This window comes from Podarcis muralis, chromosome 4, assembly GCF_964188315.1.
Source record: "Podarcis muralis chromosome 4, rPodMur119.hap1.1, whole genome shotgun sequence".
Lineage (NCBI taxonomy): Eukaryota > Metazoa > Chordata > Lepidosauria > Squamata > Lacertidae > Podarcis > Podarcis muralis.
Genome location: NC_135658.1, coordinates 53,155,073 through 53,173,623, shown reverse-complemented (window position 1 = coordinate 53,173,623; position 18,551 = coordinate 53,155,073). Strand labels below are relative to the sequence as shown.

Below are 18,551 nucleotides of genomic sequence, written 5' to 3'. Positions count from 1 at the left end.
AAGATTTAGGCTTCATCCAAATCAGCTGCACAGCCCAAATACTAACACATTTTTCATACAGTTTAGCTTAGTAGTTTGTAATATATTAATAGCATTTTAAATAAGGCTTGTGACTTCATTTTAATTATTAATGTTGCTAAAAATGGCATACTTAAATATATTACAATTTATTTCATAGTCACTATGTCTTAAATTATTGTTTTCTTTTTCGATGTTATGTGTCCAAAGCATACAGTATTTACTACCTATGTCCACTAGCTGGGAACGAGTGTCCATTTAATTATGAATTTTAGAATGACCTGATAGGTATTCTCTAGCACTAATAAACTAAAAGGAAAATAACCAGATATTATTTTGTGTGAAGAACTATCATATAGAAACATACCTAGCATTCAAAAGACTGATTAGCAACCACTGAAACAGAGAATAAAAAACAGTCCCACTGATGTCATTCACTGTTGCTCAGTTGGGTTGAGAAGTTATTTAAATTTTCCACAGAAAACCATCCATCCCAGTATGAATTGGTAAGGAAAGATGCAAGGGTCTTGGTATTCACCCAGAGCTATTGTAGGTAAATAAATAGGATATGCCGATAACATACATCCCACTTTCTCATGCCACTTAGCTTACATCCAGCAATGTTGCCTCCCATCAAGACTACCATAAAGGCAAGACTACATTTTTTAAAAACAAAACAAAACCTCTCCATTTTTGCACCCTCCAACTGTTTCATTCTTTCTACACCACACTACAGACACTGTAGACTTTATTGTGATTAATATCTGGGAGGCTCTTTAACAAGGCCAAACGTGATAAGTGGCTCTTGTTAGGTGAAATTTATGGCCTGGTACTTCCTCAGGCAGACTTCCCACGTTGAATTGTTGAGCATTAACTGACCTTAGTGCCCAGCACAAGGCAAGGGGAGGGGCTGGGTGGAGATGGGGATTTTACACAGAGGCCTGGTAACTGTGGAAGGTGCAGAAATCCAGAAGGAGAACACAACCTGAATCCGCCTCCATTGGAAGGGGCTGGTGAACAGAGGTCAGGGGGAGGCCTTCGCCAGCGTGTGAGCCTCAGTGTTTTGGTGCAGTTTGTTTTTTGATTAGCGCAGTTCATGACCGGGCCATCCCACCTGAATAACAATCAGTTTGATTCACAGCAGGCCTGGAGAGGGCAGAGGAGGCCGGCAGCGCTGTGCATATGGAGCCAAGCCTGGGCAAGTGCAGAACCTTCCCAAACCCAGATGGTTCTGCTTGACACATTTGGCAAAACACCAGAAACAACCTATTGGGAAAGAGAAACCATCAAGATGTTGCATGGACTGTATTTACAGCAACAAAGCCAGATGGGAAAGAAAGTGCAGCTTTGTGTTAATGACCATTCATGAAATGGAGATGCTGCTGCTGCTTTGCAAGGCAATTGTTAACAACGGCCTTGTACGCCTTCCCTGTTAAATCTACTCACAGGCATAGTCATGACAATCTTTTCTTCATCAAGACTATGCATTAACGGGCCCTTGGCAATGCTGGTGCAGGCCCTTGACAGTCCCCCAAAACAGAAAGCTAGATCCATTTTCTTCCCAAATTATTCAGGAGCAGCAAAAGACCAGAGACACAGAAGAGGAGCTCACTTGCTGCTTTGGTTACCACATCCATAGGATTCCCTAATGCAGGTTCACGGCTATGCAGCCTGCGCTGCTTTCTCTAAAGTTGACCCACCAGTTTGGTGAAAGTGAAGCAGAGTGGTGGCACACCTCCTAGTTAAGCACTGTGATTAGGATGGAAGGTATCTTCAATAGTTGAGTGTCAGCCTTGTGTGGCTGTATTTAGGTGTGCAGGTATTTAAAAGATCCAAATATCAGCTTCCACACCTAGCCCTAGTACAGATGTCTGCTTGCCACCCCAATCTTGGAGCAGTGTGAGATTCCAAGGTTTCTACGCACTTACCAAGTTTCTTCAGAATAAGGGGACTGTGGTGTCTTTATGATATACTGTTTATTTACACATATATACAACATGAACCTATGATACCGGGGGCCACAGCATTAACACAGTATACCTGTATACTGTGTACCAGTATATCTGAAGGAGCGTCTCCACGCCCATCACTGTGAGAAGTGAGGTTACAAGGAACCAGGCAGAGGGCGTTCTTGGTAGTGGTGCCAGCCCTGTGGAAGGCCCTCTCGTCAGATGTCAAGGAAATAAACAACTATCTGACTTTTAGAAGACATCTGAAGGCAGCCCTGTATTGGGAATTTTTTAATGACTGATGTTTTACAATGTTTTATATGTACTGTAAGCCACCCAGAGTGGCTGGGGAAACCCAATCAGATAGGCAGGGTAGAAATAGTAGTAGTAGTAGTAGTAGTAGTAGTAGTAGTAGTAGTAATAATAATAATAATAATAATAATAATAATAATAATAATAATAATTACACACCAAGAGGGTCTTGCTTCTCCCATAGCCACAGTCTTGGATTCCAGCAGAAACCAGGCATGGTTCTGTCTCCCAACTGCCCAGCCTGCAGCCTTGCTTCTAGCTTATAGATCACACACACAACTCTCAGCTCTGACTTTTTGTATCTCTACAAATGTTACTGGACTGCAACTCCCATCTTCCCTAGCCTCTGGTTATGCTGGCTGGGACTGGTGGTAGTTCGAGTCCAACAACATATGGAGGGACACAGGTTAACAGATCCAGATTTAAACCTTGGAAAGAGTGTGATAGACCCATTTGCTCATGATTATTTTCAATGCCTTTCTCTACGAAACTATGAACTACAGAGCTATCACAGCTGTTGCTTACTTGAGTCAACTTAACACTTACAGGAAATAAAACCTAGCAATATGGATGGTGTCAAAGTTACAGCAGGTGGAAAAGACATTCATGCCTGTGCTTTGATTATTGATATAGAATTCACTGGTCAGCAGTCGCATCCTACTGAGGTGAAAGTCAGCCGGGGTAGCTGCCCCTTTCAATTGCCTGAGAAACAATGTGAATAGGCCTTAACCTTCCAGTCTCCTGTTTCAGAGTTTCATTTGAAATTCTTTAGTCCTCTACATCCAAGGTCCGCAGGCCCAGAACACAGTTAAGGCCTTGTTCCATATTCTATGCTACTTAGCAGGACCTCTCTTCAATGCTCTAACCTGGAGCAGTGGCAGATAAGTGTTTAGTGACCTGTCACACCAGGACTTCAGTCTTTTGTCCTTTGAAATTGGCCTTCCTCTTTTCATTTGAGAGGATTTCTACAGGGTTGTTACAGCCATCATTCTCCCTTGGAACACATTTAATGGCGAGAGTCAAGGGAGTGTCTTGTCTAAAATAATTGAAACAGACTAAAAAGACAACAACCCCAAACCACTCAGCTTACCATTAACTAAAAAACAGAAAAATTGTAGAAACTGAGTACCTTGGAGTCACATCTGTTGTGATTTGTGGATTGGGATAGAATGGAATTATCTGATTTTATGAAGGTAACATATTGTAAACTCAGAGGTGGTGACATGTTTCGACTGCACCATGATATAAAATACTTGGAAAATGAATGTGAATCAATCAATCAATCATTGAAAGTGAAAAGTATGTGAAAGGGGGCAGAATTGAAATGAAGATTTTCAAATATTTAAAATTCAGTTTATAGACTTCTTTCAAATTTGAAATGCAAATTCAAAATGTAAAACCTTATCAATGTTTAACTTGTTTTTCTTAAAAACACTGCTATACCACCCTTCATCAAATCAAGTTCCGGGGCAGTAAACTGCAAAATACATTATTTTAAATCTAAAATTTAATAAGATATTGGCTGTCAAATGCTAAACATGGGGGCTGTTAAAAATGGAATGGAAGTGGTTTATTTAAAATACTAATTTTTTTAAAAGCAGGTGTTCCTTGTTAGAAGAGAGGACTATGAGCAAGTTTATTCACTTGGCACTCTCGAAAATTCATTCTGACTCACCAACATTTTAGCTTTTAACACGCACAGGGAAGCAACCTGAGTCCCAGAGGCATTCCTGTTTTGATGAGTTGACTGGGCATCAGGCTTGATAATGATATTTTGAAACTGATAAAATTCTGGTTGTGGCATATTTAAAAAGAGGTTGTAGAACTGGAAAAAGTGCCCAAAAGGGCAATCAAAATGACCATAGGCCTGGAACTCCCCTACAAAAAAGGTTACTCTGGGTGGCATGTAACTAATGTATTCTATCAATGCAAGAATTTCCACTGCCACAGCAGAATTCCTCCCTCTCCCATCCTCTCCCCACAAGCATCTCAGACCCACCCCAAGCCACATATGCTCTATTGGGTTGGGTGAACCCCTAGAACAGATTTAGGCAACACACAAAGAGAAGAGAGGGAAGTTCTGTTGAGCAATCAGAAATCCTTGTAATTGATGAAACATGATAGTTGTATACTGCCCTCTAATTGGTTTGGGGCTATTTAGTTAATGGGGGTCATGGCAGACATACCGGTATATAAAATTGAACTTGCAGGCATTGAATGCTAGACCTACTCACAGTAAGCCTATTAATTTAATATTCACAACTACCTTAGGTTCATTAATTTTAACTCTGAGTAGGATTTAGTTGAACACATGCCACTGTTGCACAAACTTTGATCTCACCTAAGTGATACCAACAATTTTGAATTGTAGTTTGGCATTGACCAGAGCTTGTTGGATTCCAGCTCTCATGAGCCCCAGAAAGTGTGGTTAATGGTCAGAGATGATGGGAGTTGTAGGCTAAAAGTATCTGGGGAGCCCCACATTGGCTCAGTTTAAACCACTGTATGCTCTTCACTGCCATTGTGGATTAGACAGAGGTGGTATATTTCTTCCTCATTTGTGGGGTACCACATACTTGCTTTTTCTTTTTCTTTTTTGGCCAGGACTCCCTTTGTTTTGCAGTAGTAGCACCATGATTTCTAAAAGGCCTTTGCTAGTAGCTTAGATATCTAAACTTTTATCGATGAAACACTCATTAGCCCATTTTTTAAATAAATTATTTGCTCTATACATGTATGACTATTAAAAATAGCATTTGGAAAGCCGTGTGAGAGGATTCAACATTTCTTCTGTTGAATTCCATTTATGGCACAACCTGTTGTCATTCATTTGAAAACATATGGGCTGCATAAAACCTTCATTTCAGGAGTTTACTCTGTAGTTAATGAGCTATTAAGCAGACAACGCAACCAATTAATGAACAGATATAATGGCTTGGACCTTTGTACACTTTGGCAGCAATCCTAAGTAAGTTTTCTTGGGTTGACTAGGAATCGGTGGGAATCGCTTCCAAGTAAATCTGACTAGGATCAGGGCATTTAACATTCTTAATTTATGGAATGGAAACTGCATAGCCTCAAGTGGGGCTAAATTCAGAAACAAATAACTTACGGCATCTGAAAACTCCTCAGAGCACCATAGAACCAAGATCAAACTAGCTCAATTAATTAATTTCAAACAGAAACAACAACAAAACCCCCAAAATTAGCTTGGCATTCATTAAAACATGGGTGTTCTACCAGCAGAATGAAAAGAAGGCACTTTTCACGGGAGGTATTGAATTCAGATGGATACTTAGGAATATTGATACCTTGGGGTGGGGAGGAGAGATGAAAAACAAGACTGAAGGTTACTACAGCAGCTTTTTGTGACTACCTGATTACAGCTATTCTATTCTCATTGACCCTCTGCTGCTGTGGGTTGTTGTTTTTTTTACTTGGTAGAATTAAAAATTTACTTGGAGGAATTATTCATGGACTTCCATGAATAAATATAACTGTTAGCACCATCTTATTAACTAAAAGCAATTTAGAGATAAATACAGTGAATGTTAATGAAAGGCAAAGAATGGAAAATTGTTTAAGTGGCCAAAGAAACTTTATCCTATTGTGATGCAAGCCAAGCTATGCCAGCTATATGTAAATGTATGCAGTAGCTGGTGTGCATGTGTCCACTTTGAAGTTGCCATCTGAATTTAATTCTGCCTTTGTGATTAAATCAGGCCATTACGTTTAATCTCACTTAATAGTAAGAAACGCTCTTTGTTGTTTTCTATAGGCAACATATTCTGCCCCTAACATATACAGCTTGGCATTCACACTTTACTATTAATCCCCGATGGCTGATAATTGCTTCATCTCCAAGTTCTCTGTCCAATGCACAAGAGAGCTGATTGCAACTATTCTTCCCCTATACATTAATGCACTGTTTTGGTCTTACTTCTTTGGCTCAGTGAACCCTATCAAGCTGTCCACATTTTCTGGGCATGTGGATGTATTGTAAGTTGTTAAATTAAATTCTGCACTGACTGCCCCCCCCCCCCTTCTTCCCCAACCATCAGAATCTATTAGCACTGCAAGTTAGCTGATTGACAACTGAGGCTATTTTTCTACTCAGAAACTTGAAATAAAAAGGCAGAAATGTGTGTTTCATGTGAAAAACCAAGGTCTTCTGCCAGCTGTCTTTCTACTTATACTTTCATTACCACAGCTGGAACAGTGGCGTTGCCAGAGTGTTCTTCCATTGATCTTTCGTATGCCCGTTGAGAAATTCCTTTCATATACATTGTTTACTAGGAAATTAAAAGTGTACCTTCAGTCATTTTGGAATTGGAAGAGGACTGAATGATTTACATCACATTGCCAGAGAAATGCAAGGTCTCTCCCAATTCCCTAGAGCAGGCTAGTTCATAATCATTAAGGTACCATGAAAGGCACAGATCCAAATTGCCTTTTCTCTTGGTCAGTTATTTAATTTATATGAGAGTTAATTCATACTGAAGTCTCCTTGTCCCTGCTAATAGCAATTTCTGCCAGGCGTGTTGAGGGACTTACATAGTGAACCCATTTTTATGTGAACCTCACCACACCACACAACAGCCACATACCAATTCAGAGTTAAGGACACCTAAACCCATTGACATAATCACTAGGATAATGGTTTGCACAATGTCCTTGGGGTTCTTATGTATCAATATAAGAATATATATATATATATATATATATATATATATATATGAGAGAAAGGAAATATAAAACTGAACCATTCCGGCCCTTAGTGCCTATGGAAACAGATGATTGATTAGATACCACATTTAGGGCTTAATCGCATTTATCTTTCACCTGCTCTTTACAAGCATAGTCTGTGTTTTACAGCTCCATGTCTGAGTGCCTTTTTGGGGCTTTGGAGCTTTCCCTGAGAAAACCCACTTTAAAGCTCAATCAGAGCAAACATCAATCTATGACTTGACATCTACTCTGACAGAGCACTAAGAACTCTGGGGCAAAAAAGAACCCCACTTAGACAAGGAGCTTTAAAGCGCGGGCCTGCGTCTGGAAAGGGTGGGGCAAAAAGTAAGTGTGGATAATAATTGTAAGGACTTACATAAACAGGTTTCTGTCTCTCCAAGCTGTTGTCCTTAGCGTTGGGTCCAATGGCACCTGAAATAAGCCTTTTATCCGTATGCCAGGATTCAGCCTTGAGGTAGCCCTCATAACTTGGTGCCACTCTGAGGCAGTAAGAGCAGTTACTACTGGAGATATCATCCCCTCTCCCACACTTTAAGTAAAACAATGGCATGGAAGCCAAGAGAACATTTGTTTATTTTTCATGGAGCTCCTGCCTCTCAAGGCATTGCACATAATGTGGCCTCACATTGTGTCATCTTCAGATGTGCACCTTCTGAAGACATACTGACATGATATCCTATACATGTCCACTTAGGGGAAAAGCCTTGTTGAGTTCAAAGGGATTTCCTCCAATGTGCAGGATTGCAGCTTTACTTTCTTATTCTAATCTGTGAGATTGAAAATAATCTGTGTATAACACAATCTCCCTGAGGACAGTTTCATTTTTAGCTCAAGTAACACAATGTAACAATTTTAATGAAGTACAAAATGTAGCTAATCTCTGTATTGAATGTTTATTCTAGTTTGCATATTCTATTATTATCTGGCACACCTGCAGCTTTCATTCTACAATGGTCAGTTTTCTATGGGCATACTTGGGGTGAATAACTAATATTTTCTTATTTTCAGTTCTTGGGAAATGGTGTAGCTCCTGATGGATCATTCTCAGTAGATCCCATGTCAGTATTTGTTGTGGGTAATTACATGGTTCCTAGCCAATATTTTCAATCATTCATTCAGTGACTAATTAACATAGCTAGATTTCCAGTGGGTTGCTGTCCAGCACCTTCAGCAAAATTTACTTTGCATATACTGCAATATATTTTTGTGCCGCCTCAAAGTACAATTCTATGCCAAAGTAAGCAGTTTATTGGCAGCTACCAATACTTTGTTACTGCAGGAAGACTCTCGTAGTGAAAGTGGAGGGTTCTCTGTGGATTCAGATAACTCTAAACAAAAACATCAGGCCAAAATATTAATGTCCCATGGCAAACGCAAGCACCCTCCAATTTGTCTTGTTGGCAATTTCCACTTCTCTGGGTCTTTTGCATCCCCAAAGATCTGAAATAATAATTTAAGTGAATTTGGTTACATTATTAAACTACCTGACTTACACATGATACTGTCCCTTTACTTACTTACTCACTCACTTACTTAATAACTAGTCTGCTCAATCCCATGGATTCAGAATGGCTTACAGCAGTTTTCTCAAATGTTAATAGATTTTCTTTCCCCCAGGGGCTCAGTCTGAAACAGTTAAATCAGGTATAAAAGAGGCAGGAATAAATAGGGGGGAAATGATATTATAAACAGACATATTAATCTATTTTTAAAATGCATTAATCAGCTTTTAAAAACAAACCAATGTTCCCATAGCACACCATAAATAACCAACCCCACAAAAATATAGGACTATATTTTGCTATCAGCCACCTGCTCTTCAGCTCAGATCATAATGTCTCCCCTGAATTGCCTTACACTTTCCTTTCTCTTGCAGAGTATGGAAGAGGCATGAGCTTTGCAATGTGCGGCTACAAGTGTGTTTCTCAATCTGCAAATGTTCTCTATAAGAAGCAGGAGAAATGAGGCTTTCCTTACCCCTTATTTTCAATCTCATCTTGTTGTATTTCATCTGCATTCAGGTTTACCTTTCAGTAGTTTGGCCAACTCCCTCTGGATTTCTTCATGGCCTTTTCTAGATTAGTTAAGCGTTTTCTAGATATGTTTGCAAGTTAAGCTTTCCTTCTTTCTTTCTTCCTAGGCTATTGCACTCATGTTTCTAAAAAAAATTGTTCAAACGACCTAAATGTATGTGGAAGAGCATCTGCCTTGAATGAAGGTCCCAAGTTCAGTTCCTGGCATTTTCAGGTACGGCTGGGAGAGACCCCAGTCTGAAACCTCTAGAGGGGCTGCCAGTCATTGTAGACAAGGCTGATCTAGATAGACCAATGAGTGCGACTCACTGTGAGGCAGCTTCCTATATTCCTAGGCACCATTATACATGGATTCCACATTAAATTTTTTGGCTGTTTGTTTGCTCTGCTATCTGAGTCGGAGTATTAGATGTTCTTTCCTTCCTTCTGAATTAAAACCGAGCAGTCAAAAACAGGGAAAACCACCTGGGCAGAGGAGGCCAAAGATGCAATTTGTCCATACTTACCTGGGAATATCCTGTTGACACACTGGGTCTTACTGTTGAGTTAGCCTGCTTAGGGATTGAGCTGTCAGGCTGGGATCAGTCTCCTCCCAGCCCTCCTGCTGAGAGTCCCTGAGGAAGGCTTCCAGCTTCAGCCTAGAAGCAAGAAAAGGGTGTGCATGCTTCAAGATCTGAAAACTCCTCAGCAGTAACCAACCTGAAGGAAGATTTGGACACTGGAGAAGGAGGCCAACTCTAAGGACTTCATTTACACTCCATGTTCAGCCCTCCTCTCTTCCCCACTTCACTGACCTAGCTTTCCAGACTTAATTTATGTCTACCATTTTTTAATCATCTTGAATCTTAACAAGACATTCTGAAACTACCATACAGTTACAATGAATTGCAGATTCTACCCAGGTCTTTGCTTATGTGACGACTTCATCGGAAGCAGAGTCCCTAATTATTCTGGGGCTCTTCTCCTTGATATGAGATTGCTCCTACCTCTAATTAAGCTTAGTCAAATTTGAGACTGAAGTGAATTACTGGCTGGACTAATGGATTATAACATGACAACATACTTTGCCTCTCATTGATACAGATGCATTGGGCATGTGAGCAGATAGATATTATAGTTTGGTGTTTATTTGTGCACATTATAATGGTAAACTCACAACAACTGAAGTGAACAAAAACTAAAGGGGAGAATAAAACCATTCAGACGTAAGTGAATTTAAAACACAATTGTTTCTAGAATTATAGAGCTTCATTTGTATATAAAACTGGAAAAAATGGATTGAAAGATATCTTAAAAGGCTGTCTCAAGACCTCTCTTTAATCAGAATCAAGTATAAATAACTAAAGGATTAAAAGAAGCGGGGGGGGGGGGACTTCCAGTGGCGCAGACTCTGTAATACATTATGGTATCAACATATTAGAACATTCTAATTTTGAGTTCTTGTATTTTTCTAACATCATCTCTTAAACCCAGGATAGAAGCAGAATATATCAAGTACTAAAATCAGAAGCAGTAGATCAGGAGGTGGAGCTATCAAATGAAATTACAAGCATTTCTTTATTAATTTTTCTCTGTTTCCAAGACAATGGCTCTCCTGTTTCACTCATCACCATTAAACTAGAGACTTTATGGATTATCTGCTCAGGGTAATGTTACAAATTTATCATTATCTTTTAGGTAATAGAAAACTGGAATCCTGAGAACACTTACTAAGCGGTAAGCTCCATTCTGAGTAAGCAAGTTTAGGATTGTGCTGAGGGCTACCATGATATGCAAACTTACTTGGGAGTCAGTCCCATTAAAATCAGTGGTGGGGCTTACTTCTGAGTAAAAATGGATAGGTTTGGTCTGCCCCTCGATAGCTGTGGTGGTATTATCTTCAAACAATACATCAGTGGCGACTAATGACTATACGATCTACAATTAAATACTAGGCAATGAGGGAGAACGGGTGGCATCTCAGGGTTGCCAAGGTAAATGACAACGCTCGCTTGTGCAAGTTCCCCTTCACTGGGTGAAGACAAATACAGTTGCAGAGGCATGATTAAGTTAAGGACTTTTGTGGAGCATGCGCACTACGTCAATTGGACAAGCAGCCCGACCTTAAGCACGTTCACTTTGGAAGCAAGCCTCGTGCCTTATTCCAAAGTGAACGCGCACAAGTTCTCATCATTCACGGTACATAACTTTGGTTGGTCTTTTGCCCCTTATAAAACTGTAAAGCAAGTTTTCTGGGCAACAGCTTTATTTTTCGTTTTCCCTGGCAATGTCTCTCGCCTCCTTACACGCGCGCCCCCGAAGCGATCACGCATCTGATTTGAAAGGACACAGAAATGCATGCAACTTGTCCTGTTAAAGGGCCGGACGCCCCGGAGATTCCTTTCTCCCGTTGCTGAACTGTCTGCACTCTCGCCCCCCGACCCCGGCGAGGACTAAACGGAGGAAGCGGCTCCCCCTCCGCTCGCGCCAGTGCTCCTGCTGCGCACGTGTCCTTGTCCTCGCCCCTCCCTCCAGGTCCGATCTTCCGCCTCTCCTCTCCTCTAACCCCCCCACCCCCCCTCCGCCGCAGTCCCGGGTCAGTCACTTGGAGAACTGCGCCTGCACTGCCGTTAAACTGAGGCCGGACGACGGGATGAAGTGGGGGAACTTGCAAATGGCGCAAGTGCAGAGGCTGGCGCCGCTGGGCAGGTGCACTTGGCCGCACTGCTGCTCTTCCAGGGCCACCGAGAGGTACTTGCTGGCCGGGTGCGGGGCGTGGTGGTGATGGGCATTCACGGCCCCCGGCGTCAAGAGCACCGGGCCCGGGGCGGCGGCGGTGGCGAAGAGGGGCAGGCCGGCCAGGAGCAGCCGGGGCCCCGAGCCGCTCATCTCGCCTAGGATCCTCCGGAGCTCTTGCAAGGAGCTCCCCAGCAAGAGGATGTAGTTCCTGGCCAGGAGCAGCGTGGCGATCTTGGAGAGCTTCCTCCCCGGCGAGCTCTGGCAGTGCGCGGCCGAGTAGGGCAGAATCACCTCCCGCAGCGCGTCCATCGCCAGGTTGAGATCTTGCATCCGTTTCCGCTCCCGGCTGTTGATCTTCCTCCGGAGCTGCTGCTGCTCGCTCTTCTGGTCACTCTTGGGCGTGACGCCGGCGGCAGGGGCAGCTGCCGCGGCCGCCTTGGCGCTCCCGGGTCCTTGGAGAGGCTCTGGAGCAAAGTCCGGCCGCTCAGCAGCTGGTTTGGCCAGCAAGGCGGGATGGGGCTGCCTGTAGCCCACCAGCTCATAGAAGGGCGGCTGCCTCAGCATGATCGCTTCGCTGCTGCGCTTTCAGAGCAGGCAGAAAACTTCCATAGCACAAAAAAGGAGCCGTGGGGGGGGGGAGCAGCAGCTGGAAGGGAAAGGGGGGCGGGGAACGCGCCGGTGATTTGCCGTGAGATGTGAGGAAAGGGATAATCGGCCGAACCCTCTTTAAATCCAACTCTGTTGTTAAAGTAAAGGAATGTCAGGCCGGCAGCCAATGGGAGCGCAAATCTGGGCAAAGAGCGGCGCTCATTGGCTGCCGCGTGGCGTGGAGGGAAGACGCTCCGCTGGGCAAAAGAAGAAGTTTATTGTCGCCTCCGGGCTCTGCGGGTTCCGCCGCCCAAACTTCCGCAAGGGCTCCTGTCCTTTCCGCTCACCTTTTGGAGCGCGCTTGTTTTTTTCTGTTTATATGTGCTCTGGTTCCTTCTCCTGTGTTTTGACTGCTGGCAGGAATATAAATGCCTGCCGAAGGGCTGGAATCTGTAAACTTGCTCTGCTTTTCAGACCACAAAGTGGTGTCTGATATTTGTTTGTTTTGGTCATAAAATAACTTGCCCCCCCCCTGCCACTGGTTAGAAACAAGCTATTTTAAAATAAAGCAGAAGACAGAGCTGAGATATCACATGTAGAAATGGGACGTTGCAGGCCTTGTGTTTGCACCCACATGCTTACAACTATTCAACTTTGACATACAGCAAAGGATTTTATAGCCCACTGAATGTGCTAATTGGCTTGCCATTGACAATATGTCTGCATCATCAAGCACTGTTTTGTGAACTACCACTATCAATTATCATTATCTGTCCTTTTTATTTGCTTCTGACCTCCCATTTGATAACCCCCCCAACCCCCGTGGGAATTTATAACCTATAATTCATGATAATGCTTCACACATCTGATGAGGTAGACTGTGGTCCATTAAAGCTTATGTCATGATAAATTGGTTAGTCGTGAATGTGCCACAAGACTCTTAATTGTTTATGCTTCAAAAGCCTAATGTTACTCGCCATGACCCCCCCCCATCTATATTTCACAAATGTTTTTGCTGCGTCTCAGCCTTGTTTCATTTTGATTTCAGGTATTTATTATAAGTATTCCTCAGCTGTTCTGTTAAGGCAGCTCAAAGTATGAAATAAAGCAATGTAAAATTCAGTATCAGTAAAAAAACCGGGCAATCCTAAGCATTTTTCATTAGAAGTCCCATTGAACTCAATGGGTATTGCTCCATAGTAAGTGTTCCTAGAATTGCAAACCATAAGTTTAAAACAACTTTAAAACTTTTTTTACATTGAACTGAGATACAAAAATTCAGTAAAATCAAAGACAATACAAAGCAATAAAACAAAATGATAAAACAGCAGGATAATGTAATTCATGTTAAATCAGATAGATGCAAAATGCCCAGGCCCATAGTTTTTCTTATTTTTAATTGTATATACCTTACAGCTAGATAAAAGGGTTTGGAGACAGAAGTACAGTAAGTTGTAGCCCATTTTCCTTGGAGATACTTTAGACATGTCTGCCCTAAGGGAAAGTAGAAGGGGAGAGGTCCAGGCTGTGGAAGGTGCCTGGGACTACTTAAGTTTTTTCTGCCCTGATGGAGTGACTAAGCTCAGAAGTAGCATTGCTGTTGTTGTTATATTCTTTACACTCTGCCTTTTTCTTGTGTGGGACTTTGGGGGAATGAGATCATGCCACCCTTTCTGCAAGGACAGTTGATGACCTGAGAGAACAGTTGTGGCAGCCCCTGCCCTGCCTTCCTTGCGGCTGCTTAAGAGAAACCTGTGTGACCTGAGAGAAGGCAGCTTTTGCCATCCACTCTCAGATAGACCAGGAAGGCACTGTTAATCTACATTTTATAACATTTTAATTGTTTATCTATCTTAAAATTGTGAACTGCCTTGGCAATAACAAATAGAACTATAACAATGCCATGCTTACATTGCTGCTTCCTATGTTCTCACGGTTTTATGCCATAATTAAGGAAGCTTCATTAAGAAGTGCCCAAGGGCTTAAGTGTACATACTGGATTTTTTTACTCTTTAAAATGAAGAATAATTATATCAATAATAAACCAACAATTATACAAGGAATAAACAAATATTGAGACCCCACATCTTTCCGGATGCCAGAATTATTCTGGGGCAGGACCACCCCCATGTTTGGCAAAGGAATATGTTGTAGAAAGCCCATTTCCCTGTGGTGTGACAGGCTAGTTTTCAAGTGGTGGGTTGGAACCCACTGCTGGGTCACAGCCTGACATAAGGTTGGTCACAACAGCAGCACAACCACCATACAAATATCTGGTGAAAATTAAGAGGTGGTTCTCAAAGGTATGTCCACAATTTGAGAAGACTAGGCAAGTCTATTTTAAATATGAGCTGGACAATCCACATCATAATATTAGTGCATAAGCTTCAGTACACACATGTGATCACTTGAGCCATATTCATTAAGTTTGTCCTTGGTCTCATTCATAAGTATGGTGGTGCAGACTGGTGTCCAAATACTGGGTATGGTGACTGGCATGTGGATGACTGAAACAGGGCCAGCCCTATGATGAGACAGAGTGAGGCAGCTGCCTCAGGTGGAAGGGAGTGGACAGAACCGTGAGTGTCATGTGGCCTGCCCTGTACCTCCTACGATAGCCTGCTGCTCTCAGGTGCAGTAGAAGATCCTTTCCTTTCACCAGTATTGAAGTAAGATTCAACTGCCAGTCAAATTGGCTTCTGTATGTGCCTTGAGGAAGGGCGCCATCTTGTTCTTCTCCTCAGGCAGCAAAATGTCTCCAGCCAGCCTTGGCTGAAGAGGATGAGATCCTGCAGGTTGATCGTCCACCTTGGTGCTTTGCTTTTGTAGGCCCTGGCTACTGCCTCCTTTTTCATTTCTGGTCTTTTCTTTTCCCAACCCAAATCACTTAGTCTACTTGGAAATCATGGCCTCTGACTTCGAGTTGATAATAAGGAGCTTTCAGAGCTCCATCAGCCCATTATTGTAAGCTAGTGTGGCTTGGCTTATGGAGCTTTCTGCACTGTTGTGATGAGGTGGACAAAGGCACAGTTCCCAGTCCTATTTTACAGAGCAATCCTAACCATGTCTACTCAGACATAAACCTTACTGGATTCCATGAGGCTTATTTCCAGGAAAGTGGGATTAGGATTGCAGCCTTAGTCACTTTGGAAAATATGCTGATGGTGTTGATAATGATGTAGTAATAATAATAACATCATCTGAGAACCACTGCCAAGCATCTGTCTTGCCACTGACTTTTGAAAGCTGGGAGCCATTAATTGAAGGAAGGGCTCCAGAGTTATAGGCCATGAACTCCAGGTAGGATTGAGAGCTGGAAACTCTTAATTATGCCATGTTGTAATGGGAGGTAAGGATGGGACAAGACTGGAATATGCACAAGAATGAGGCAGTGGGGTAAAGTGCTTAGAGTATCAGACTAGGGGTCCCTCTGATCTTGTTTTCTCTTTTTGTAAAAAAAAAAGAATCTGCAACAGGTCATTGATACAATAGCTATGATTTGTGGTGGATTTATACCAGACTGTCTACACTGCTTCTCCAGTGTCATGAATTAATGCCATTGGGAGGGGCAACCAAACCAGGACAAAATAAAGAAAGAAACCAGAGCATTTGTGGTATAAAAAGTTACTGGATTTCGGCAGGAAGTTATGGGACATGCGCCGGATAGAAACAAAGCAGTATGTCCACCCAGGCACAAACAGTATGGAAAGCAGGATCGCATATAACCTCCGCAATACAACCCTGAGCACAAACCATCAGAAATGTACAATAAAATGTGCATCTTCCAGGGTGATCTATCTCTCAGCCTAGTCTCCCTCTCAGAGTTGTTGTGGGGGTGACATTCCAGGATGTGGGTGTGCGCATGTGCACCGTTTTGAGATGTAGGAAAGGTAGGATATAAATTTGGTAAATAAACAAGGCCCCTCCTTTCACTAGCTAGTTCAGGTCTCCACTTTTGTTTGCAATGTAGGTACTAGAAAATCTCAGTGGTTTTTTGTTTGTTTTTTGCAATGTTTGTATCAAATTTTAATATAATAAGAACTTAATGCTTCTAATAACAAATAAATAAATGTTTAAAAAACAAAACCAGAAATCTTCTTTTCAACTGTTGTTCTTTAAATGCATCTGCACAATTGAGCTTATCCAACTCTGGATGCCTGGGAGAGAGCACATTCTTCAAGCTGATGGAAACCACTCTGATCTGAGCACTTTAAACAAAAACTGTTAAGACACACTTATTGGGGGGAAATTAACATAAAAATTATTGTTGCAAATTGTGGGTTGTTGGCTAAAATAGGTAAGGATAAGAAAAACAAGGATACTGAATCTTAAGTGTCAAGTTTTCTAGTTCGAAAAAACCCCCAGTGCTTAGATCTATCAAGCCCATGGAAGAACCTACTTTCTGTTTCAAACGAGAGGGAAATGACAAAATACTTTTGTTGACACGGAAGGTTGGGGGGGGGGGGGCGGGAGAAATGCCAATGAAAAAGATGTCTGTTTCCTTTTTCTTTATAAATGGGTTTAAGATAGGCAATCAAACATTCACTTCAAACTTCAGAATAGGTTTGAAAGTGTACTTGTGCATAGAACAGCCAAGCTGCCTTAAAACAGTGTGATCCAGTGTGCTGTGAAATTGCACACACAAGCCTATAAAATCAATTTCAAAGGGCTGGCTTTCTTTGCAGGAAAAAAAAAGAAATAACGATATTCTTTGAGCCATTCTAAAGTTGGTAGCTTAAGCCAAACACTGTAGAGGGTTCTCCCTGTTGCCATAAAAGAGACAGTTTGCTTAGACGGCTGTGGCTGATTTATAACACAGTGCCCAATGTCATGGTCAGGTTTTTTGCGTGACAAAACCCTGGCAGTTTAACTCGGACTCTCCGTCAGACTCAAAAGATGTGAGTGATTCTGGCCGGTGCAGCTTCGCTTGCGGGATGTTCCAAATGGTTAAAACGAACCCTTTCATAAGGACACATGGCCAAGTGTGTTCAAAGGAACGAAGGGGAGAACAAAGGTAGCTCTGAAGTCATTTCCCTGCACTGAATCCAGCCATCCGGTTTGACTCTTTCTTCCATGAATAGGCAGAATGCAACAGGAAGAACAAGCCTGAAAGAGAACAAACCAGCCAAATGTACTGGCAGAGGGACCTGAGAGAGAAGGCAGGGGCAGCTTGATGCCCGGCTTCTATTCTTTGCCCTTGGAAAGGAATGAATGATAAATTTATAGCATCCAAAAGGTAATAAATGTGTCTAGCTGAAGTGCCACGGCCAAGTTCCTAGGACACCTGCAAAGACAGGGGGGGCTTTATAGGACCAAGCAGCCCTCTCTTTATTGGAAGCAGACGGACTGCAGCGGACACAGAGGGATACTGTTCCCAGTTTTGCCCCGTTCCTCTGCCGCTGGCTCAAAGTCCTTATCAATGTATGCAGCAGCCAGGCCTGCTGGCCTTCTGCATAAAACACCATTCAATCAGGGTCTGAGAGAGAGGGGGACAGGCAGGCAGCAAACGGCTAATGAAAAAGGACTTGGGATCTGAATTTGTCCCAGGCTGTACTGCTACGTCCAATGCATCCGCCATCCGCAATCAACCTACCCAGCTAGGCTGCATACATACCGTACAATTAGAGCCCATTCATCCCTGCTGCAAAGGATTATGGGAACTGTACTTTACACTTCACAGAACCACGAACCATAGCACTCTTAACAAACTACTGCTCCCGGGATTCTAGGGTTGTGTGTGTTTTCAGTGGGCTTTAATCATAGAATTGTAAAGTTGGACGGGACCACAAGGGCCATCTAGTCCAACCCTCGGCAATGCAAGCATCTTTCACCCAATAAGGGGCTTGAACCCATGACCTTGAAATTGAGTCATGCTCTACCCACTGAGCTAGCAGGACATAGGTGTGGTGCGGTTGCAGTAATTGGGGAGCTTTTAAGTGAGGCCTAGTTACGAGTAAGGGACACGGGTGGCGCTGTGGGTTAAACCACAGAGCCTAGGACTTGCCGATCAGAAGGTTGGCGGTTCGAATCCCCACGATGGGGTGAGCTCCCGTTGTTCGGTCCCAGCTCCTGCCAACCTAGCAGTTCGAAAGTACGTCAAGTGCAAGTAGATAAATAGGTACCACTCTGGCAGGAAGGTAAACGGTGTTTCTGTGCGCAGCTCAGGTTCGCCAGAAGCGGCGTA

General features: G+C 42.7%; 1 protein-coding gene across 1 annotated transcript; it reads right to left on the bottom strand.

Annotated features, from left to right (window-relative positions):
• Nucleotides 1-10,168: 10,168 nt before the first annotated feature.
• Nucleotides 10,169-12,556, bottom strand: OLIG1 (oligodendrocyte transcription factor 1). Its single transcript, XM_028727055.2, has one exon. The coding sequence runs from the start codon at nt 12,341-12,343 to the stop codon at nt 11,642-11,644; it is 702 nt and encodes a 233-aa protein (XP_028582888.2). The 5' UTR covers nt 12,344-12,556; the 3' UTR covers nt 10,169-11,641.
• Between the last annotated feature and the right edge of the window lie 5,995 nt (nt 12,557-18,551).